Source organism: Chanodichthys erythropterus, chromosome 8 (assembly GCF_024489055.1).
Source record: "Chanodichthys erythropterus isolate Z2021 chromosome 8, ASM2448905v1, whole genome shotgun sequence".
NCBI classification, from domain to species: Eukaryota; Metazoa; Chordata; class Actinopteri; order Cypriniformes; family Xenocyprididae; genus Chanodichthys; species Chanodichthys erythropterus.
In genome coordinates, this window is record NC_090228.1 from 45582977 (window position 1) to 45608956 (window position 25980).

The 25980-nt window shown below is 43.8% G+C and overlaps 1 protein-coding gene across 1 annotated transcript; it reads right to left on the reverse strand.

Annotated features, from left to right (window-relative positions):
• Nucleotides 1–132: 132 nt before the first annotated feature.
• LOC137025063 (polymeric immunoglobulin receptor-like) lies at nt 133–25893 on the reverse strand. Its single transcript, XM_067393074.1, has 7 exons — nt 25805–25893; nt 24838–25143; nt 24313–24633; nt 24050–24181; nt 3351–3428; nt 3104–3168; nt 133–3016 (listed from the first exon to the last, which is right to left on the reverse strand). Exons 1-7 carry the CDS (start codon nt 25851–25853, stop codon nt 2903–2905), a joined length of 1065 nt encoding a protein of 354 aa, XP_067249175.1. The 5' UTR covers nt 25854–25893; the 3' UTR covers nt 133–2902.
• Nucleotides 25894–25980: the final 87 nt, after the last annotated feature.

The following is a 25980-nucleotide window of genomic DNA, read 5'->3' on the forward strand; positions in this document are numbered from 1 at the left end:
ACATTGGCACTGACAAATGTGTCCTATCAAATCTGTGGAAACTTCCTCCCTCACTTGTGGAAAAGGCCCCAAATACAGAAGTAAAACAAATGTTGAAGCTGACATTGGCTTCATGTGAGACAGAAATGGTGTGTATATATCAACATACTTTATTTGTTGTAATTTTCAGTGCAATTATAATGATGCATATTTAGGTTATTTCTCTACCCAGGAAAAATAAAATAAATACACCCAAAAAGAGAATTAAACCAAAAGGAAATACAATAATATGAAGGACCCTGCTGGTTCTGATGGGATTAAAGACAGAAGCCTTGTCCAAACACCCACACTTGCGGTCTCGGCCACTTGAGAGCCTGTGCACGCGACAGGAAGTAAGTGCGCAAGACTGTCCAATGTCTTAAACATGCCCAAGTGCAGTGCCATTAATGCACACTAAACCCACACTATCTTGAATACCGCTTCTGAGCAGAGCGTATCCCATCATGCACTATGTTTGGGAATGGACTATATGCACGGGTTACTTCCTGGTTGTCGTTAAGCCAGCTCGAGCACTTCCGGTGAACTGTTAGCTGTTCATTCTGTAGTCGTTGTACATTGACACAAAACCATCTATGGTTGACTTTTTAATGTTGTATTTATATTTTAATGCAGTTATCACATTTACCTAATTTGCCAATAAATCAGTTTTATTGATTGCAATAAAGACGAAGCTATTGGGACTATTTAAAAATGCCCTGTCTGTAATTAGACACGCACACACATTTTTTCCCCAGCGCTTCAAATGTTATTTTTAATGTGATGACCACAAACATTATTTGTTCATCCTTCTGAGATTGTCCCCATTGTAAAACCGAACGTTTAAAAATGTAGGAAATTTAACATTTGATAGAAAACACTTATTTAAAAATAAAAAAGACGTAATTAGCACTTTAACCAGCAGGTGGCGGCAAAGTATCATTTATTTGCGCACATATCAGCCATTTCCTCTAAACGTTTTTCACTTCGTTTTTGACTAAATATTAAACATTATAAAATAACTAGGTTTAAAATACATTTTGTCAATGTGAAGTATGAAATACAAAATCTTATGAAAAACAATAACTTTTATTGCGAATTAATTACACAGAAAGAGAGCACCGCGCTCTCTCTTTATAATCACAGCAGCTGTCAGTCAGAGCAGCGCAAGATCAATGATTTCAGCACACTTGTGAAAACACACATTTTATTCAATTAATCTAACTAAAGTGCACAATAAATATTTAATTTTTGAAGTTTTTTTTTCACATAAAAGTGTGAAAACTAATGGTCGAATTGAATTTAGCCGAGGAGGAACATTGAGGTACGTCTTTATTTTTATTTTTTTTATGCTGTCTTACATTTGAATAACTAAATTAATGCTATGCCACACTATTTAAGTGACTATATTGTGATTATAAACTAAGTATTACACTACCGATGCTCAACACACCAGCAAATGACATCTCACCGGAAGTTTTCGAGCTGGCTTATATTAATGCGGAAGTTCTAAAGAACGCTCCGTGCATATAGTCCATTCACATGCCCTGAAATCGTGAGATGTCATGGAAAACATTTGACTGTAAGTTAATTATATATTACATATAATAAAGTAGTAAAATATAAATTATCATGCATTTTATTGATGCAAAGATGAGTGGGCTGTGTGGATTTTGTACAACATTTACAACTGCTTTTTATCACTTAAGGAAGCACCACAATTTTAAAATAGTGTCTTCTGTTAGTTGCATAGTGACCACTGAACAGAAATTTAGTGTATTTTAAAATGCAAAGTACTAAAGAAAATAATAATAAAAGCTGTAAACACTTGCATTTTTTGCAAGACTATAAGTGTGTCCCATCGGGCAATCAAAAGTTTTACACACACTTGCGGTCTTCACACCCACTTGAACACTTGAGCCAAATACAGGAAATACGTCATGTAAACAAGTGGTCAAGTGCAAAGATCGGGTATAAAAGTGCAAAGTGTGGGTATAAAAATAGTACAAATTTATTCCACAAAAATAATTAACTCTGACATGTACTTATTATTTACCCACAGTTACTATGAGACTAGTATAAGTCCACTTATATAGTATAAGTGCATAATTCTTAAAGCAAGTGATAAAACAAAAATACAAAACCAAACCAAAAAAAAAAGAATAATAATAATAACAAATAATAATAATAAATATTCTCTTCCCTTCTGTTAAACCTCAATATCACAGCTCATCAAATAATCACGTGGATAAATACTATTATTACTTTTATAATAATATAATTTTCCCCCCTTTGAACAGTAACTGTTTCTGTCAATAAAAACATATTGGTGATAATACCATACTAATAATAAATGACTTGGTAAACAAGTCACTTATTCATCTTATGAAAGAGTGAAACAAAGAAATTCTTACCAGAGATAATTCTATTATTTTCATTAGAAGAAGTTAAGACAAAGATAAGAAATCTTGAATTTACATTTTAGAAAAGAGTTTTAAAATATGAAACATATGAATTGTTCACTATGAAATCAATAATCATTTCATGGCAAATTTAAACATCAAATATATCAACTGCTAAATCCGACACTATGGTTTGTGAGAATTGAGTCACACTATGAGATCATTTGGTGAAAGCTCATGCACACGGTGTGACTCATTTCTTGTTCCTCTATTAGTGCTCAGCTTTCTGAAACTAGAAACATGCAACTCCTTAATTGTCTAGTCCTGCTTTAAAATACAATCATTCTGAAAATCATTCTCCAAACAATGAACAGGTTTTCTTCTTAAACTGAAGTTACACAAAACCCTCAATAATAAAATGTATGTGGTTGTTTCAATCTCTTTAAAATGCTCACCATTAAATTGACTATATTCTTTCTTGACATTTAACGTTTAATTTTGATTGGGGCGTACTCAGTGTGCTCTGCTAGGTCACTCTCTATGTGAGCTGGTGTGGCTGCAGTTTTAACATGGACTACAGCAGAATACGTCACGTCATCCTGGAGAAAGAGGAAAAGATGGGGTGATTGCTGGCACAGTATTCAAGAAGTTATGAAACCATTGTGCAATAGTGAGTTTGTGCTGACCTGATTATCTTGTTCTCTATTTAGTTCTTCTTCATCCCTGGTCACCTTTTTCACATTTCTGCTTCCTACAACATAAAACATTTTAGCCAGAATGTTTTAATGTCATCAGAGAAATTCATCTAAATGTTGGTTTTCAATAGTCGTTGGTTTTGTACCCGTTATTCTATAGTGTTTCAAGAGTATACAGCTGCATTAGCGGGTCATTTACGAGTATATCTGTGAAGAACGTGTGATTGTGTTCACGTACCTCTGTATCTCCAGTAGATTAATGCCAGTAATGCCAGTAATAGAACAGAGAGAATCACCCCCAACAAAATGAAAACATCTGTTGAGAAAACAGAAATGCATGACAAATGCGTTTTTGTTTTCAAATTTAGACAATTTGATATAATAAAAGCTGCACTCTCAATTAAATGTTCACTATATATCTTACGGTTAGAAACAAAACTGCATGCACACATTATGCTTAAGAAAATCAAATTTTTGGTTGTATTTTGCCTCTGCATGACTGCAAATTAATATGATCCTTTACAATAGATAATGCAGTAACACTTTACAATAAGGTTGTATTAGTTAACATTAGTTAATGCATTAGTTAACGTTAACTAACAATGAACAACACCTGTTCAGCATTAGTTAATGTTTGTTAACGTTAACTCACGCATGTATTAATGCATCTATTCATGTTAACAGTGCAAGTAGTTAATGCATTAGTTATTGCATTAGATAACATGAACTAATCATGAACAATGCCTCTTATTTAGCCTTAATGTTTTAAGGTTAACTTACTGTACTTACATTAGTTTATGTAGCAGTTGACACATTTCTAACTCTCCACTCACTCACACTAAATTAAGGTAAAAAAATACCATTGTGTACCTTATCAGCATTATTTATTAACAAGGCATTGATTTGGGCTGTAAATATAATTCTGAACATCTGAACATTAACAAATATGTTGTTCATGTTTATATGCATTTTACTATCATTACTTACATTCAACAAAGCATTTATTAAAGGAATTTGTGAACCTTATTGTAAAGTGTACACTATTTCATCATTAACTGATGAGTTACTAACATTTGTAGATCCTTTATTAACATGACTTACCCTTAACAAAGCATTTATTAATGAAATTAAATTTGAGCCAATAATCCACACCTACCCATAAACCCATAACCATTTCTTAAATCTCCGTACAGTTATAAATAAAAGAATAAGAGACAAGCGTAATCACAATAATTCATTTTTTTGCAAAAATGTCAAAAGTTGTACCGAAAGTACGTTAGTTCAAATGATGAGTTGCAGTCCTCTCTGGCGGTAATAGTTTTAATAGGATACAGAGCAGAATTTAAGATAATAATCCATGAAAATATGATGAATCCGGCTTCTCTCCGTGAAGGCGCGCACTCAAATGTCAATCCACTGAAACACGGCATGTCGCAATCTGTGACGAAGCAGGTGAGAACCAATGAGCGTTTGATATCAGTGCGGTAAACCCAGAGCCATAGAGAGACAGAGTTGCGACAACGGAAGTTCAAAACGCATGATCGTCACGTGATTCGTGTAGCTTTCAGATAGTTCCAGGAAGTGTTTCGGCGGCAATTCAAAATGATAGGGTTTGAGAGACAGAACACATTGACTTTTGCACTGATTTAGTGCAATGGATTTATACATTCATAATAAACTGCATGTCAAGTATTTCGTCTGTCCTTTCCTACATGTTCTTGTAGTCTCCGCTATGGTTTGCAGTGCTGCATGAGGATGATCCAGTCACTCAGAGAAAGCAATATGAATGCATGGTTTCCCCACTGACACGGAAAGGAGACAGTTATGTTCTAGTCAGCAGGAGCAATCTAAATAGAACTAAAGATTGTGCGCCAAGTTGTGTGCTAATCATATACAGGTGTATCTGCCTTTTTTCACCAAAACTAACACTGGGAACTTTTATGTTTATTAAAGGTTTATTAAAAATAAGGAGCAAGGAAAAGCTTGCAAAATCCAAGAAGCAGAGACTGGTGGTGACAGCATCATTGCATGGAGTCTTCAGGATCTGAATCCCCTTTGTGCTTGTATTGAAAGCAAGATAAAAGGAAACAAAATGGGAGAAATTAAATACAGTGGTAGTGTATAATATACAGTTTTGGTATTTAGTATGGTTTCCCATTTAGCCTAATGTGTGTGTGTGTGTGTGTGTATATATATGTATATATATATATAATTATTTTTTATTTTTTATTTTTTTTGCTGCTGCTTTTAAGCAGTTTTTTTTAATCTCACTTATAAACTTCCCTCTCCCCATCAATCCAAAAATCAGCAGAGCTGACACATAATAGACAGTCAACAGAATCACAATGCATTCTCGAATATAAATTCTAAAATAAGGATTTTTTTCTTTATTCCCAGGTGAAAAAAATACTATAGTAATTTATAGTAAATACCATAGTGTTTTTGAACCATAATATAGTAAAGTACTTGAATTAATTTGTTGTGGTAATTCTATAGTTGCTGTGATAATAAAACAACTATAGTAATATAAACAAATTACGTTACCCAATACTGTACTAAGTTTTCTACAACTTTAGGGTATATTATACTACAATATACAGTATACTGTAGTAAAAACTAAAGTATACTAAAGTATTTATTACAGTTTATCAGTTCACTATATTGCATTAACAACGTGTTGTAAATACTATAATATAGTATACTACAATTTACTATAGTATGGTTCAAAAACACAATACTATTTAGTATTTTTTCACCTGGGTTGTACATTTAATAAGGAATAAGGATATTCTCATTTTACCACTTTCATCAACCACAAGCCCCAAAGTTATATTTAACCCCGTTTAGAATCGCTTTTCTCTAATTACACAACGATGAATAAATTGTTTTAATCTATTATCTAATCCACTATCCCCTGGAACTATTTATTTAGTGAGCAATATCCACTAGCATGCTTTAATACACAAGTTAATTTGATTCAGATGTACTGATACTATAAAATATTATAATTTAAACTGCTTACCTTCTAAAAGTGCATCACAAACGGTCTGTTCTGCTGTAACTCTACGGCGCGGCTGCTACCTCCGGGAACTATTGAGAGGCTCCACGAGCCGCCATTGCTGTAAAAAACCGTTCCATTGGAGTCTATGGAGTTGTCGCAACTCTCTCTCTATATGGCTCTGGGTAAACCATGCCGTAACGGATCTCGTGGGCGCGCGCGACTTTCAAATTTGAATCATAGCGAGCGCGGGCTTTGACTATGACGGTCGCTGCTGGGAATGAAGATGAAGATCGCCAGAAAAAAACGCAGAATTTGGATATGTTCCTTACAAACATATGGATTATAAAGATTTGGAGTACAGCGAACAAATAAAAGTTGATTTGATTTGTGAATTTATGTTGTGCTTTGGTGTGTCTTATGCATTGTCAGTCACTGCATAGGAGAAAACGCCTCACAGCAAACAAACTAAATATTACAAAATGGGTAAACAATTACAGACATTTTATTTTTCATTTAAATGCTTTGTTAATGGTAAGTCTTGTTAATAAAGGATCTACAAATGTTAGTAATACATCAGTTAATGATGAAATAGTGTACACTTTACAATAAGGTTCACAAATTCCATTAATAAATGCTTTGTTATTAATGGTAAGTCATATTAATAAAGGATCTATGAAACAGGTATACTACTAAATAGTTGTAATTCACACAAAATTGTTCTTTTTATATGTTTTATGATACCTGATCTAAAGGTGCGCTTCTCCTTTAAGTGATGCGAGGTCACAGTATGACCTAATTTCCTGTCCTGTCTCCTCCTCTTCCCTTTTGAACTGTGATTCAATGGAAGAGGTAGGTTTCTTTTGTCATCCTGTTAATTTTATTTAATACTTATGTTAATTATATATTTTATATCTGTATTTCCACCCAAACTTCTGTGTAAAGTACTATTTTATTCATCCTTGGGATTATTTTCGTCATTTTACATTCTTTGAGGTATATTTCTGTCTTTTATGTGAAACAAGCACATGGTAATGGAGGCGCATCGTATTTCTTTTATAGAGTGTTATAAGGGCCACTCAATCTGAGGCTGCTTATTTTGTCTCTGTTAAACAGTAAAAAGATCCAGTGAATCGGCTGCCTGCTGTCCCGTGTCTGTTTCTACACCCACACAACGTAACACAACGCAGACCAAGTTTTAATACCCGGTGTCGCTGGCCGCACATCACGCTGGGCATAAGCGAGCCGCACGGGTTACATCTACAAATGTTAGTAACTCATCAGTTAATGATGAAATAGTGTACACTTTACAATAAGGTTCACAAATTCCATTAATAAATGCTTTGTTGAATGTAAGTAATGATAGTAAAATGCATATAAACATGAACAACATATCTGTTAATGTTCAGATGGTTTGCACTTCAGAATTATATTTACAGCCCAAATCAATGCCTTGTTAATAAATAATGCTGATAAGGTACACAATGGTATTTTTTACCTTAATTTAGTGTGAGTGAGTGGAGAGTTAGAAATGTGTCAACTGCTACATAAACTAATGTAAGTACAGTAAGTTAACCTTAAAACATTAAGGCTAAATAAGAGGCATTGTTCATGATTAGTTCATGTTATCTAATGCAATAACTAATGTTAACTACTTGTGCTGTTAATATGAATAGACACAATGGCATTTTTACCTTTAGTGTAGATGAGTTAAAAATGATCACTCTTAGTGTGTCAACCACTACATAAACTAATGTAAATATGCACAGTAAGTTAACCTTAAAACATTAAGGCTATTTACAGGCATTGCCCATTATTTCATATTATCTAATGCATTACCTAATGTTAACTACTTAACACTGTTAACATGAATAGATTCATTAATATGTGCGTAATTTAGCGTTAACAATGATTAACTAATGTTGAACAGAGGTGATGTTAATGGTTAGGTAATGTTAACGAATTGAATTAACTAATGTTAACTAATTGTGCGGTTAAGATGAAAACATGCATTAATAGTAAGAGATTACCCGCAAAGAAAAATGTAATAATAAATATGAAATCAACATTAATCATGTATTAACAGATGAAGAAAATAAAGTAGCAAACACTTTTAATACATATTTCAGAGATTCTGTACAGGAGCTTGCGGTGGTTTTTGGAAACAGAATAACTGAAATTAGTCCTGTAGACATGAACAAATCTGTTTTACATTTAAGTGAGGTCTCGGAGCAAGAGGTCCTTAAAATTTTACAAGGACTTAAAAATTCGAAATCACAAGATGCTTATGGGTTAGACTCCTGTATGATTAAAAGGAATGTATGCGTTAATATATGCGTGAGTTAACGTTAACAAAGTTTAACTAATGCTGAACAGAGGTGTTGTTCATGGTTAGTTAATGTTAACTAATGCATTAACTAATGTTAACTAATTGCACTGTTAACATGAATAGATGCATTAATACATGTGTGAGTTAACGTTAACAAACATTAACTAATGCTGAACAGAGGTGTTGTTCACGGTTAGTTAGTTAATGCATTAGTTAACGTTAACTAACCGTGAACAACACCTCTGTTCAGCATTAGTTAATGTTTGTTAACGTTAACTCACGCATGTATTAATGCATCTATTCATGTTAACAGTGCAATTAGTTAATGCATTAGTTAATGTTAACTAATACAACTTTATTGTAAAGTGTTACCGATAAGGCTTTACAATGAACTCTGTTAGAGAGCTACTGTAACGAAGCGGGAGTCATGGTAAGATCCAAATGCAAGCTTTATTAAGAATGTCGTACAGGCAGGGTCAATCAGGAGCAGACGAGAACAGCAAGGGACAGGCAGGATCGTAATCAGGGTGCAGGCAATGGTCAGGACAGGCGGATATCATTCACAGAACAGTATAACAGGCAAGGGTCAGGACAGGCAGCAACGGGTCAATAAACAGGAACAGGCAAGATCAAACACAAGCAGACAGGATAGAAGGAACGCTCAGAATTGTCACTAGGAATCAAGACTTCGCAAACTGGTGGTGTGAGTGTGAGTCCTTTATAGTCCTGTTAATGTACTGCAGCTGGGTGTGGTGATTAGTGATAGTGATTGATGGAGTGAGTGCAGGTGATTGGCAGAGAGGATTATGGGTAATGTAGTCCGGGAACTGACAGGAACAGACGGTGATCATAACAGCTACATTGCAATTTATCTGTTCAATAAAATACCTAACCTTACTCGCCTGTTGAGTAATAAAAATGGCGTCTCCTCATTGCTTTTACAACATTTCAAATCCGAAAGTCAAGCTCATGTTGATTCTCATTCTATTACAAGCTCTGTCTCATTCTCTTTTTGCCAGCAGACTCCTCTGTTCTAATTCCTCTGAGGTTAGAGATTTAGTGTGCTCCATGTCAAACTTTCTCGTTGTGATAACTAACCTATGCTACTTCCACACCGTACACGTGTCAAAGTAGCTGGAGCAACTTTTCTTTATTTAGGGATGTGAAGAGAGACACACAGGTGAGTGACGTGTGTATGGCACATCCTTATTTTGCCAGGTTAGACCAAGCGGCAACCTTTCCCAGATTCTCGTAAAGGCAATACGAAAGCGACTTAAACTGCAATTCATCGACTGGCCGCTAGGGACAGGCTCCAAAAGAAATTAAAAAAAAAATAACATGTTTACAGCTGGTACAAATTGTGGTTTTGGTTTATACAGTGAATTTTGCCCTTAATGACAACTCTGAGGGGGGTGAAATTTTGAGCTGTCATGTTACCTCATTTGCTGAATTTGGCATCTCTGCCATGTTTGTGCTTTTTTCGGGATTCTTTCATACAATTATAAAATTATAATATATACAATTATAAAATAATATGGCTTGCAGTTTTAATAGTCGAAACTCAAGACAGATTTGCATATGTGTAGATGTGCACGCATGCGGATGAAAATTATACTTTGGACGCAGGCTCATTTGTTTGTGAGATATCGATCATATACAGTTTACAACATAAACACTGCTCAGATTGCATAATTTCTTGAAGAACGATGATGGAGAGCAGATCATTCAGAAGAAATGTGATACAAACATTGGATAATATATCAATATTTCATGGATTTAACACTTTTGTGGACAAAAAGTACTGTTTTCAACGGACACTTGTGGACATTTTACCCAAGTGCATTTCATTACAAAGGTATGAAGTCGCCTTTTGATTTTGCGTGTTATTTTTACACCCGATACAAATTACAATTATTGGTGCTGGAGCATCTATACTGTAATAAAGACACCATAGATTGACCTTTAGAACTTTCTAATGATATAACTTGTTCTCTTTATTAATATTTTACATAGATAGCTCCTTTGCCTGCTAACATGATCACATCGAGCTAGGCGGGCGTGGTTTCAGCACCTCAGTCCCAACCGCATCCCGTCTCTTTGCCCATTTTCAGTTATCCAGGAGTGACGCTCTGCTAAGATGGCAGCAGCCTCATGTTTGCTTCAAAAATGCTCTTCAAAAATCTACGGGTGACGTCACGGACACTACGTCCATATTTTTTACAGTCTATGGGTTAGACGCATTCCTGTGTCTGAATCTGTGAGGATTTCCAGTCAGGATTTAGACCATACCATAGTAGGTCTGCTCTCGTTAGAGTTACAAACAATCTACTCCTATCATCCGATCGTGGCTGTATTTCTCTATTAGTGTTATTAGATCTCAGTGCTGCTTTTGACACTATCGATTATAACATTCTTTGAAAAAGACTTGAAAACTATATTGGCATTAGTGGAATTGCTTTGGCATGGTTCAAATCATACTTATCTGACTGTTATCAGTCTGTGGTAGTTAATGAAGAGATGTCGTATCGATCACAGGTTAAATATGGGGTACCACAAGGCTCAGTATTAGGACCGTTGCTTTTCACTCTGTACATGCTGCCCTTAGGAGAGATAATTAGGAAGCATGGTGTTAGTTTTCACTGCTACGCTGACGATACTCAGCTCTATATTTCCTCGCGCCCTGACGAAACCTACAAATTCACAAAACTAACAGAATGCATAGCTGACATTAAAAACTGGATGACAAGAAATTTCGTATTATTAAATTCAGAAAAAAATGATTTTCTAATCTTTGGACCAAAAACTTCCTCACGAAAAAACCTTGAATACTCTCTAACACTTAACGGGTGCTCCATTAAACCTTCGTCCTCAGTTAGGAACCTGGGTGTGCTCTTTGATACCAATCTTTCATTTGAAAGTCATGTTTCTAGTATCTGTAAAACCGCCTTCTTCCATCTAAAAAATATATCTAAATTACGACATTGTCACAGACACGCCAGGTTCCACCTCACTGCAGTACCCACGCACTCAATCACCAGCCTTCTAATCACCGCCACCTGCACGTCATTACTCTGCAATCACCAGCACCATAAAGCCACCACACTCACACACACTCACTGTCCGGTCTCGTTCGCACTACATGATATGTATGCTAACCTTAAGGACTCCCTAACGACTTACCTACCTGCTCCAGCGATCTCCTTCATCTCCTTCGTCTCCTGGTCTCCCCGTGTACAAACCTACCTGTGTGTGTGAGTGTCTCCATCGTCTCCCTCAACTGCATCTCTCATCCAGCATCTGCAAGTTGAAAAGGACAGTATTATTTCCCATTCATCTCTCATCACGCTATATCTGCCTGTTATCATTCTGTGCTCTACTGCTTGTAAATAAATACTTAACTGGATTGCTTCTACTTCAGTCTCCGTGTCTCTGTTGTAACAGAAGACCGGACCCTAACAACTTCACAGTATGAGCACCAACGACCCGTTTCAAGAGCTCGTGGACACGCTGCGCCGAGCACTCACACCACAGCTATCGTCATCTTCCTCCAGCAACGCTTCCACTCCAGCACCAGCCAGCACCGCTTCCTCACCTGCATTCACCGCCAGTCCCATGGCCAAACCGGCGCCCTACTCTGGATCGGCGGAGGAATGCAGCGGATTCCTTCTCCAATGCGAACTGGTCCTGGAGATGCAGCCGCAATTCTACACCACCGACACGGCTAAAATAGCGTTCATCATCTCGCAATTACAAGGTAAGGCCCTGCAATGGGCAGACTCTCTGTGGACTCAATAGGGCCCTGTGGTCAGATCTTACTCTGCGTTCGTCTCTCACTTCCGAGAGGTCTTCGGGAGACCTCTGACGGATTCATCGACTGGTGAGAAACTCTATAATCTAAAACAACGTAATCTCTCTGTTAACGAATATGCCTTGCAGTTCAGAACGCTAGCCGCCACCAGCGGATGGAATGAACAAGCTCTCATCACATCATTCCGTCAGGGGTTGGAACCCAATATGCGGCTGCATCTCGCTGCATACGAGGACTCCATTGGACTGGAACGCTTCATCCAACTCGCCATTCGCGTGGGGTCCCGTATGCAGTCGTGTCTCCTAGAGCACCAGGGCCAGTCAACCATCACCAACCTCCTCCGTCGGTCCGAACCCGTCAGCTCTCCAGAACCAGCCACCGAACCCATGCAGATTGATCATTCTCGTCTCACCACAAATGAGAGACAAAGAAGGCTGACCCTGAACTTATGTTTATATTGTGGATTACCGGGGCATGTCATCTCCACATGCCCAACCCGTCCTCCTCGGCCCGTGGTGAGTGCAATTTTTCCCTCTATCCAAGAAATGAAACCACTCACTACTGTTGTAATCCTTACTGCTGCAAACACCTCTGTTCCAGTGGTGGCGCTCCTCGACTCAGGGTCAGCAGGAAATTTCATCTCTGGTGCCCTCTGCCGACAACTCAACCTCAAAGTCTCCCCGTCTCCGACTAGCTATCAAATCCACTCCATCACGGGCAAACCCCTGAGCCGTAAGAACATCCGTCATTATGTGGGACCTCTTCAACTCTGTGTCGGCATCCTGCACTCGGAGAAGGTACATCTGCTGGTTCTGGAGGAATCCACCGCTGACGTGGTTCTAGGGCGCCCGTGGCTAGAACAACACAATCCCACCATCTCTTGGCGCACGGGCGAAATCCTGAAGTGGGGCGATCACTGCTTTCCCGACTGTTTCCCAGCGCTTCCTGTTCCAAAGTCTCCACTCTCCAAGTCTCTCTCCATGAACGCCACCTCTATCGAAAGCCCTGTCGAGAAACGCTCCGTGGATGTTCCCCCGGACTACGCCCCCTTCAGTGACGTTTTCTGCCCGCAGCGCGCCTCCAAACTTCCTCCACACCGGCCATGGGACTGTGCCATCGATCTGCTACCGGGTGAACCAGTGCCTAGGGGACGCATTTACCCCCTATCACTACCGGAGGAGAAGGCCATGGAGGAATACATCAAAGAGGCACTCGAACAGGGATACATCCGCCCGTCTACTTCCCCTGCTGCTTCAAGCTTCTTTTTGTGGCAAAGAAGGACGGAGGCTTGAGGCCCTGCATCGACTACCGTGCCCTCAACAAAATCACCGTCAAATTCCGCTACCCACTTCCCCTCGTCCCAGCGGCCCTGGAACATCTCCGCGGTGCCACTGTGTTCACCAAGTTGGACCTCCGCAGCGCGTACAACCTCATCCGGATACGTGAGGGGGACGAGTGGAAGACCGCCTTTGTCACGCCCACCGGACACTACGAATATCTCGTCATGCCGTATGGCCTGGTCAACGCCCCCTCCGTATTCCAGGATTTCATTCACAAGGTGCTCCGGGAGTATCTCCACAAGTTCGTTCTGGTATATATTGATGACATCCTCATCTACTCCCGGAGCTTGGCCGAACATCGCCACCACGTTGCGGAGGTCCTTCAACGCTTACGACAGTTTCACCTCTTCCTAAAAGCTGAGAAGTGCTCCTTTCACCAACCCTCCGTACAGTTTCTAGGATACATCATTGACCACAGTGGCATCCGGATGGACGAGGGGAAGGTCACCGCTATCCAGTCCTGGCCCACTCCATCAACTATCAAAGAGCTCCAACGATTCCTAGGATTCTCCAACTTCTACCGCAGATTTATCAAGAATTACAGTATCATCGTCAGTCCCCTCACTAACTTACTCCGTAACCAGCCCAAGTCTCTGTCCTGGTCCCAACTTGCCACCAACGCCTTCGAGACCCTGAAAAGAGCCTTCACCACCGCTCCCCTCCTCGTCCACCCTAACCCGGACCTACCATTCATCGTGGAAGTGGACGCCTCCACCACCGGAGTGGGAGCGGTCCTTTCACAGCAGCAGGGGACGCCAAGTAGACTTCATCCATGCGCCTTCTCCCGCAAGCTCAACCCGGCGGAGGTCAACTATAACATCGGTGACCGCGAACTCCTGGCCGTCAAGCTTGCCCTCGAGGAGTGGAGGCATTGGTTGGAGGGGGCTACTCATCCGTTTCAAGTTCTCACTGACCATAAAAATCTCGAATATCTGAAGGCTGCCAAAAGACTCAACCCTCGCTAAGCCCGCTGGGCCATGTTTTTCTCTAGATTCCATTTCTCCATCTCTTACCGCCCTGGTTCTAAGAACACTAAAGCTGACGCTCTGTCTCGCATCCATTCCCCTGATGACAAGCCCGAAGAGCCTGAAAAGATCCTGCCGGAGTCTATCTTCGTGAACCCTATCCAGTGGTCCGAAGAAACCATTCCCTCCTCCAATGCCTCCAAACGCACTCCGCCGGGTTGCCCCCAAGGCTTGCAATACGTCACACGGGCACGTCGCACTCCACTTCTGCACAATACCCACTCATCACTTGGCACTGGTCACCCGGGGGTCAATGAGACCCTCTCGTTGCTCAAACAACGCTTCTGGTGGCCCAACATGGCCAACGACGTCAGAAGGTACGTGCAGGGCTGCAGGGAGTGCGCCATCTCCAAAAGTCCACGCCATCTTCCCACCGGCAAGCTACTTCCTCTGCCCGTTCCTGAGCGACCCTGGTCACACCTGGGAGTGGACTTCGTCACCGACCTCCCTGAGTCTGACGGTCACACGTGCATCCTGGTGGTGGTAGACCGCTTCTCTAAGTCCTGCCGTTTGATACCCCTGGAGGGTCTACCTACCGCTATGGCCACGGCAGAGATGCTATTCAACCATGTTTTTCGCTATTATGGAATACCTGAAGATATAGTCTCCGACAGAGGACCTCAATTCATTTCCCACGTCTGGAAGGCCTTCTTCTCCCTCCTGGGTGTGACCGTCAGCCTGTCATCTGGATACCATCCTCAGTCGAACGGGCAGACGGAAAGGAAGATCCAGGAGATTGGCCGCTTCCTGCGTACCTTCTGTCACGGCCACCAGAACTCCTGGAACCAGTACCTGGGTTGGGCCGAGTACGCACAGAACTCCCTCCGTCAAGCCACAACTGGACTAACACCCTTCCAGTGCGTACTCGGCTACCAACCCCCGCTGTTCCCCTGGGATGGGGAACCCTCCAACGTCCCTGCAGTCGACTACTGGTTCCGGGAGAGCGAGAGGGTAAGGGACTCAGCTCACCACCAACTGCAGAGAGCCCTGCGCAGACGCAAGAGGACAGCCGACCTCCGACGCTCCAGTCTATCAACCGGGGCAGAAGGTCTGGCTGTCCACCAGGGACATCAGGATGCGTCTGCCCTGCAAGAAGCTGAGTCCCCGCTTCATTGGCCCGTTCACCATCCTTCGGCAGATCAACCCCGTCACTTACCGTCTCCAACTCCCTGCACAGTATAGTAGAATTCATCCTACTTTCCACGTTTCTCTACTAAAACCTCACCACCCTTCTGTTGTTCCCTCCACAGAACCTGACGTGGCAGCCGCCGAGCCCCCCCTTCCACTCATCCTGGAGGACGGCACAGCTTACGTGGTTCATGAGATCCTGGATTCCCGGCGCCGTGGTGGTCAGCTCGAGTACCTCGTTGACTGGGAAGGTTATGGCCCCGAGGAACGCTCATGGGTACCCAAGAATGATATCCTTGATCCTATCCTATTACAGAACTTCCACGCCAATCACCCGGACAGACCTGCCCCACGACCTAGAGGACGACCACCACGGCGTCGAGGTCCGCGGCCCTCAGGAGCGGGCCGTGGGAGGGGGGGTACTGTCACAGACACGCCAGGTTCCACCTCACTGCAGTACCCACGCACTCAATCACCAGCCTTCTAATCACCGCCACCTGCACGTCATTACTCTGCAATCACCAGCACCATAAAGCCACCACACTCACTGTCCGGTCTCGTTCGCACTACATGATATGTATGCTAACCTTAAGGACTCCCTAACGACTTACCTACCTGCTCCAGCGATCTCCTTCATCTCCTTCGTCTCCTGGTCTCCCCGTGTACAAACCTACCTGTGTGTGTGAGTGTCTCCATCGTCTCCCTCAACTGCATCTCTCATCCAGCATCTGCAAGTTGAAAAGGACAGTATTATTTCCCATTCATCTCTCATCACGCTATATCTGCCTGTTATCATTCTGTGCTCTACTGCTTGTAAATAAATACTTAACTGGATTGCTTCTACTTCAGTCTCCGTGTCTCTGTTGTAACAGACATATGCTCTCAATGACAAATGCGGAACAGTTGGTTCATGCATTCATGACCTCAAGACTAGATTATTGTAACGCTCTACTGGGTGGTTGTTCTGCTCGGCTTTTAAACAGACTACAGTTGGTCCAAAATGTGGCAGCTAGAGTTCTTACTAGAACCAGAAAGTATGACCATATTAGCCCAGTTCTGTCAACATTACATTGGCTCCCTATTAAACATCGTATAGATTTTAAAATCTTGCTACTTACTTATAAAGCTCTAAATGGTTTAGCTCCCCAGTACCTAAGTGAGCTCTTAATGCATTATAGTCCTTCACGTTTATTGCGATCTCAGAATTTAGGCCAGTTGATAATACCCAGAATATCAAAATCAACTGAAGGCGGCAGATCCTTTTCCTATTTAGCACCTAAACTCTGGAACAATCTTCCTAGCATTGTTCGGGAAGCAGACACACTCTGTCAGTTTAAATCTAGACTAAAAACACATCTCTTTGCTCTTGCATACACATAACACATTATCAATACATTTGACATTTTTCAAATCCGTTAAAGGATTGTTACGCTGCAATAATTAGGTCGGCCGGAACCGAGAACATTTCCTATAACACTAGATATACCTGTACATCAGAATAAGAATGGCATCTACGCTAATATCTGTCTCTCTGCTTATCCTGAGGTTTGCCGGGTGCTGGATCCAGGCCGTATCCAGATCAGATGGAGAACCTGTGTCTGGACCTGACTACAACGTAGCCCAGGAGACAATGGGCCTAAAGATCCAATTCTGGCTGCATCTATAATTCAGATTTTTAATCCCCGTATCCGCTTACATATATTTATATATAATTGATTTTTAATCTCTATAATAAAAATGTACAATTCAGATTTTGATCTCCATATACATTTACATATATACATCTTCCAAGGGGTTTTTTCCCTCCTAGGACTTTTTTTCCCAGTGCTAGCACGCTGGGTTTTTCTCCTAGGGGGTTTTTTCCACCCCTGGAAGTCAGCCGACATTGGCTTAATGTAGCACCATCTTGTATATGTTACATATTACCACGCTTGTTTGTACAGTTTTAACCACTTCCCTTTATTTCTGTGCTTCTAATATGTAAAGCTGCTTTGAAACAATTACCAATTGTAAAAGCGCTATATAAATAAATTTGACTTGACTGTGTCAACATATTTTGTTGATCCAGGAACATTCCTGTCAAAAAATTTAATCCAAACAATAACCCTACCCCTAAATCTAACCCTATAAGAAATATTTAAGTTCAAAACAGAGGGAAACGATAGGTGAATAACACTGATGTAGAAGGTTGTAGCCTAAACTTGACTGAAACTTGTCCCTCAAATCTGATTGGTTAATTGGAATGTTGTTCCAGGATGAACAAAGATGTTTTACTTGATGAAATCAGTGAAATCCGTCCTGACAGTTCTAAAATATAACGTACTCGGTTACTAACGTAACCTAGGTTCCCTGAGATACTCCACTTGTACTGCGTATGGGGAAAGGTCTCCTTTTTCCCCGTTACTGAAGCCTTTTTCAATAACGCAGTGTAACTGCATCATCATTGGTTCACTCATAGACAAGTTGTTGAACCAATGACGGTGCGGCATAGCTGCGCGACCTATGGCGACAGAGCGCGCGAATATTCCCGCCGAAATGGGCGGGGTTTAGGGCTATATAAGCGGGCGTTTCGCCATAGGATTTCAGGTCATACGACTGAAGCGACGACACTGAAGCCGCAGCCTCGTGGCACGGCAAGTAACGCAGTACTCGTTCCGTATCTCAGGGAACCGAGGTTACGTTAGTAACCGAGTACGTTCCCTTTCGATACTCCACTCGTACTGCGTATGGGGAACGAATTCAACCGCGCCGTGCCACGGCAGGGAACGACTGGACTTGTCTTGGGCACCGTGAGGGAACCAGAGGACAAGTGAGAAGGCCGGAGCCGTCGAACCCTCGTTACACTACAAAAAGGGAGTTAACTCCCAGAGTGGCATGAAGCGGAGCTCGATAGAGGCCGCTGGATCATACCGAGAGGACCCGAGCTTGTAAGGTCAGAACGTCCAAATGATAAAATCTGACAAAAGTAGACGACGAGGACCAGCCGGCCGCCTCACAGATGTTTTTAATCGAAACTCCACTAGACCAGGCCCAAGAGGAAGCCATTCCTCTAGTAGAATGAGCTCTAACTCCTATGGGGCAGTCGAGGCCCATAGAGGTGTAACAAAGAGCAATAGCGTCGACTATCCAACGCGAAAGACGTTGCTTTGAGACCGAAGACCCCTTGGTGCGGCCACCAAAGCAGATAAAGAGCTGATCAGATTGCCGAAAAGGCTGTGATCGATCAACGTAGGTCCTTAATGCCCTGACAGGGCAGAGTAGTTCCAGCTCCTGCTCGTCCGACGAGGGAGGAAGCGCTGAGAGGGAAATAACCTGTGCTCTGAATGGAGTCGAGAGCACCTTAGGGACGAAGCCATGCCTAGGTTTCAAAATGACTTTGGAGTCGTTGGGCCCGAACTCAAGGCATGCAGGGCTCACGGAGAGGGCCTGTAAGTCACCAACTCGCTTAACTGATGCTAATGCAAGTAGCAGAGCGGTTTTGAGCGTCAGGGGCCTGAGGTCAGCTAAACGCAGTGGCTCAAAGGGAGGCCCTTTAAGAGCTCTGAGGACCAAAGAGAGGTCCCAGGTGGGAACAGTGAGAGGACGAGGAGGATTTAATCGCCTAGAACCTCTCAAGAAACGCACCACAAGGTTGTTTCGTCCCACTGACTGGCCAGCGATAGGAGCGTGAAACGCTGCAATGGCTGCTACGTAAACTTTGAGCGTTGAAGGGGTGCGACCCAGATTCAAACGCTCCTGGAGAAAAGACAGTATCGGGGATACGTCACACTCCACTGGGTCTATGTTGCGTGTAGAACACCAGTCAACAAAGACCGACCATTTCTGGGCGTAGAGGCGTCTTGTGGACGGAGCTCTCGCCTGAGAAATGGTATTTAGCACGTCCCCGGGGAGGTTGGCAGGCTCCCGTTGAGGGACCAGAGGTGCAGAGCCCAGAGTTCTGGCTGGGGATGCCAAATCGTCCTGTTCGCCTGAGAGAGGAGGTCCCGTCTCAGGGGGATCGGCCACGGAGCTTTTGTGGAAAGCCTGAACAGCTCTGAGGACCAAACTTGGCTCCTCCAGAGCGGGGCCACCAGGAGGACTCTGTGCTTGTCTTCCCTGATTCGTCTGATGACCTGTGGGATCAGAGCGATCGGGGGAAAAGCGTAAAGGAGGGTGCTGGGCCAGACATGGGCCAGCGCATCTTCCTCCTTCGAGAAATAAATTGGGCAGTGAGAGTTGCCTTCTGAAGCGAAGAGGTCTACCTCTGCCTTCCCGAAGAACTCCCAGATCATGAGAACCGTCTGGGGGTGGAGCATCCACTCGTCTGAGGGGACATTGCTCCGAGATAGCATGTCTGCTCCCAAGTTTGTTCTCCCGGGTATGTGAGTCGCCCTGAGCGACTGAAACCTCGGTGATGCCAATTCCAGAAGACGCTTCGCCAGAGCGCATAAGCGGCTGGACGAAAGACCGCCCTGGTGATTTATGTATGACACCACTGTCATGCTGTCCGACTGGACTAAGACGTGGCGCCCTGTCAGGTGTTCCTGGAATGCATGAAGGGCTCGAATCACTGCCAACATCTCGAGGCAGTTGATGTGCAGATGGCATTCCTCGTGAGACCACGAGCCGAAGGCCGGTCTGCCCTCGCAAAGAGCGCCCCAACCTGTGTTGGACGCATCTGTTGAGAGCACCGTCCTTCTGGACATCTCCTGTAGGGGTACTCCTTGGCTGAACCATACAGGGTTCATCCAGGGTTTCAGAGCTGCCAAACAGGCCTGATTGATCCTGAGACGCAGGCGGCCGTGCCGCCAGGCATGAGGAGGGACCCGGAACTTCAACCAGTACTGCAGAGGCCGCATCCGAAGAAGGCCGAGCTGCAGAACCGGGGAGGCGGAAGCCATCAGCCCTAGCATCCTCTGGAAAAACTTCAGAGGGAAATAGGCTCTGTTCCTGACCGATGCCGCGAGCTGCTGAATGGCCAGAGCGCGCTCTGGAGATACTACAGCCGTCATACGGACTGAGTTGAAAACTGCACCCAGGAACGTTATACGCTGGCTGGGGAGCAGTGAGCTCTTGGCAAAGTTGACCCTGAGACCCAGGCACTCCAAGTGGCTGAGTAACACGGATCTGTGATGCTCCAGCTCGGCTCGTGACTGGGCTAGGATGAGCCAGTCGTCGAGGTAATTGAGAACCCGGATTCCCATCTGTCTCAGTGGGGAAAGCGCCGCGTTCATGCACTTGGTAAAAGTGCGAGGAGCTAGGGACAGTCCGAATGGAAGGACTGTATATTGGTAAGCCACACCCTCGAACGCGAATCTCAAGAATCGCCTGTGATGGGGGGCTATCTGGATGTGAAAGTATGCATCTTTCAGGTCCAGCGAGCAGAACCAGTCCCCGGGGCAAACCTGCGCGAGGATCTGCTTCAGCGTTAGCATCTTGAACTTCCGTCTCATGAGGGAGAGGTTCAAGATGGGTCTGAGACCGCCATCTTTTTTGGGAACTAGAAAATAACGGCTGTAGAACCCCGAATTGCTCTCTGAGGGGGAGACTATTTCTATAGCTCCTTTCCTCAGAAGAGACATGACTTCGGCTTGGAGGACATGAACGTCGTCCGTGTTGTCTGAAGTCTGAAGCACCCCGCTGAAGCGCGGGGGCCTTCGGGCGAACTGAAGCGAGTAGCCTCGACTTATGGTTCCCAGAACCCAGCTTGACACTCCGGGGATGGCCCGCCAGGCCTCGGCCCGCGTGACAAGGGGCTGAATGGTATCGGGTGACGGGCCGCCAATCGGGGGCCCGTGCACCGGAAAGAGTGGAAGAGGAACTTCGCTCTTTCTTAGAGAAGGTAGAATATTCATAGTGTTCGCCATAAGAATAGCGTTTTGCATGGACGCAGCACTGGGCCCAGTTAGCACAACACTGAACATATCTCCTACACCCGGAGCTGAACGAGGCGGAGGGGGGGTGGAACGAAAGAGCTTTTGGGGTGGTCCGGCTGTGGCGAGACTTTGCCCCATCCTCTTCCTTCCTGAAATATCAGGAGGGCTTAGGAGGCGTCGGGTCCAGCGTAATCTTAGGCCGGGGTCCCTGACATTGCCTCCGGAAGGAGGAGCGCTTACAATGGCGCTGCTCCTTGAGTGGTGCTGCCTGAGAGGTAGAGGGGGCAGGTTTGTTCTGCTGAGCCGGCGCAGACTTGGGGCGGCTGGAAGCAGACGTGGAGCTAGGGCGTTTAGGCAGGAAGTGTCGCATAGCCTGAGACGACTCTTGTGCTGCAGTAAAACGCTCTGTAAAGCCCTCTACTGCTGGCCCGAAGAGACCAGAAGGAGAGACCGGGGCATCCAAAAAGGCCGTCTTGTCCATCTCCTTAATCTCGGTCAGGTTGAGCCACAAATGGCGCTCAAGCACGACCAGGCTGGCCATGGATCGTCCAATAGCCTGAGCTGTGGCTTTTGTGGCACGCAGGGCTAAGTCAGTGGCGCTGCGGAGGTCACGGAAGGCAGGTGCATCGACGCCAGACTCATCCAGAGAACGGAGGAGCTTCGCTTGAAACACCTGGAGAATAGCCATGGCGTGCAGCGCTGAGGCAGCTTGGCCCGCGGACGTATATGCTCTGCCAGCCAGGGCAGAAGTGGTCCCGCAGGGCTTGGATGGAAGGGCCCTCTTAGTGTTCCAACCCACAGCTGTGGGGGCACAGAGGTGAGATGCCACCGCTTCGTCCAGGGGCGGTAGATGCTTGTAACCCTTCTCTTCAGAGCCATCCACAGAGGTGAGAGCTGAATAATTCGTAGTACATAGGCGGGCAGAATACGGGGCGCGCCACGACTTCGTCAGCTCGTTGTGAACCTCTGGGAAAAACGGCACGGCGTTGACGAGGGGCCTGGCGGGAACCAGGCAGGAACCACTCATCGAGCCTGCTCCGTGATGGCTCCTCCGGCAGAGCCCATTCGAGGTCCAAAACCTCTACTGCTTTTGAAAGGATGCGGAAGAGCTCGGCATCCATACTCGGCTTGCAGTCAATGGGCTCCAGCGAGGGAGGGCGGGCGGGGTCAGAATCACCGGCCCAACCTTCGGATTCAGAGGCCGCGGGAGACATGACGTCATCAAGCGGCTCGTCCTCAGAACCGCCAAAAGAGATGAGGTCGCTCGAATTTGCCGAGGGACGCAGCTCAGGGTGGGAGAACAGGACGGGGGACTGCTCTCTTGGGGGAGAGGGTGAGGCACGCGGGGAAGCCGGCGTGACGTCATCCAACTCCGTGCGCTGGGCCGCTCTGCCCCGCTGCCTCTTCCTAGCCGGCTCACGGGAGGAAGATGACGGGAGGGCGCGAGCGGCGAGATCGCCTTCACTGAAGAAGGCGATCCGCGAGCGCACAGAGGCGAGACGCATGTTCTCACAGTGAGAACACGAGGTCCCGGTGAGCACGGCCTCTGCATGGGGTCTGCCCAGGCAGCCGACGCACTCACCGTGACCGTCGTCGTCATGCAGAGGGGCTCTGCATGTGCCACATGAGTGGCGCGGCATTTGTAACAACGCCGCCGCTGTGAAAACGGCGTTTGAGGGGCTCTTTTAGAGCGGCGAGGGCCGCTAGAGCAGTGAAAACCGCTGTTGGAAAGCTCTTTTAGTGCGGCAATAAACCGCGGGAAAATCGCTCTTTTAGGCGCGCCGGATGGCGGCAGGAGACGGGCTGGCAGGTGGTCGGAAGCGGGCGGCTCGAGACGGCGCTCGAGGCGGCAGTCGGCGAGGGCGCCGGCGCTTCTTCCTTGGCGAGCTCAGCAGTCCGCTGCGGGAGCCTCTTCGACGGCGGCGAGAGCTTCTTTCCAGGCGAGCTTCTTCCAGGCGGCGAAGGTTTCAGCCGGAGATCAGCGAGGAGCGATGTGAAGTCGTCGCTGAAGGAGAGAGAACTGAAATCCTATGGCGAAACGCCCGCTTATATAGCCCTAAACCCCGCCCATTTCGGCGGGAATATTCGCGCGCTCTGTCGCCATAGGTCGCGCAGCTATGCCGCGCCGTCATTGGTTCAACAACTTGTCCATGAGTGAACCAATGATGATGCAGTTACACTGAAAAAGGCTTCAGTAACGGGGAAAAAGGAGACCTTTCCCCATACGCAGTACGAGTGGAGTATCGAAAGGGAAACACATAAATATATATAATAGGCTTACCATAGTGAATTAGGGTAAGACAGATACACTCTTTGTAAGGGTTGATGATGTATTGACCCATTATTAAAATTTTGGTAATTTAAAAAAAAAAAAAAAGTAACATTAGGAACTTTTAAAAATGATGACAGATGATGATAAAATATTGTAATTGTAGTATAATGAAAATGACTTACATTGAGGTGTGTCGTGTGGTTGTTGAGGTGGTTCAAGTTCTTGTGTTGATAAACTGATGGATGTATGGATGTGTGGTTTCTCTGTCCCGAGAGTAACTGTTTGGATGTGTGGTTTCTCTGTCCTGAGAGTAACTGTCAATGATAATATAACAATGCAAACATTCATGTCATCCTACAAGTTTACCTCATTCCTCGACATATTTAGATTCTTCATAAAATCAGTAGTAATGATGATCAAAGTAACATCAACAAAACAAAACTACCTTCAACATGAAGTCTGTAGGTGACAGAAGTTTGAGACAAGACAGAACAAACATAGTCTCCTTTGTCCTTTGCGGTCAGTGCTGATATGTGTAGAGAGAGATTTCCTGGAGATGTTTGATTCAACAGTTTGACTCTGTTCTTGTGCCTCTCAATCGTTTCATTTGGGTAAATTTCCTTATAAGCTTTTTCTACATAATACATCCATTGTATCTGTTCAGGTTTAGCCAGTAGTTCAGAGCATGAGCAGGGCAGAACCACAGACTCTCCTGCATATCCAGTCAACGCATTCGTTGCCTCTGTGTTCTGAGCCAATTTACAGCCTAAAAACATATTAATACAAGAAAAAAGCCATGAATGAGCCACATTGTAGTAAGAACAAGTGAAACTCAAAGGTCAGTGAATGTACAATTTAAAGTAAATAATAATAAAATAATTTTGTAAAAAGAACAATTGAATGTCTATTCCTGAGCTGTCAATCATGTCTAACAAGAGCAATTCATATTTCTAGAAGAAGCATCACTTACCCTTCACTGTTAAATGAATGGATGTATATTGTTTAGTCTCACACCTATAGTACCCTTGATCTTCCTGTCTGAGGTCAGAAATGAGAAGAGACAGATTTTGTGGAGATCTTTCATTAAACAGCACACGTCTGCCGCTGTACTTCTCATCCTCTAATACTTTAATCCATTGTTGTCCACTGCGATGAAACTGCCATGTGAATGTGATGACTGTAGACTGAGGATGAGCGCAGGAGCAGGGCAGCACCACTGATCCACCTGTGTATCCTGTTATTCGTATTGTCTGCCGCTCATCTGAAAGAATACAGCCTGAAAACAAGAGAGCTTGTCAAAAACTTACAAATGAGCTTTACTGGAATATATAATAATCAGGAAAAAGCTGAGAAGAGCTTCAGGTTTGTGTTCATGAGCAGCACTTTATTGTGTTTATTAGATCTCACAGTAATTCTCTTCTTTGAACGAACTGGACATTTAATATCAACAACTTCATCTCTGAAGGATTTTTGATCAGAAACTTGTAGTTTAATGCAATGTAAGTTATGTTCATGTAAATTAACATGATTTTAAAAATGTTGTGAAGGCCTTTATTCAAACCTTAGAAACTTTTAATGAACATAGAAAGACAATGTTGCTCAAATCTCATCACATTCAGTTTTTTTTTTATTTATTTTTATTTCATTTGTGTACACAAATACAATTTATAGGTTCTGTATGCATTACTTCACTATTTAAAAAAAGAAGCAGCCCTCCTGATTTCATCCTTTATTAATTCAAAGTTTGAATATCTCTGCAATTGACAAATTAATTCAATGTTCTGCATGTGTGAATAGACAGTCCTATCTTAGGAAAACTACAAAACACAATTTTCTTAAATGTTTTGATGTTTTAAATAACTACAACCACTTGATACACTGATCTCACAGCAGTTCCTCATAAACTAAAAGATAAATCAATAAAAGTCTGAACTTACCAGAACTAAATTGAATCATAAAGAAGAAAAGATATAAATGGTCCCTCATGACTGGTTCTCACTCACTAATGGCACGACTCTGTTTTGTGTGGACTGTCTTTTTTCTTCTTCCTTTTGTTTTTTAGTTCCTTTTAGCTCTTTTCAGAAACTCCAACTTCCTGTTTCATGATAAATCT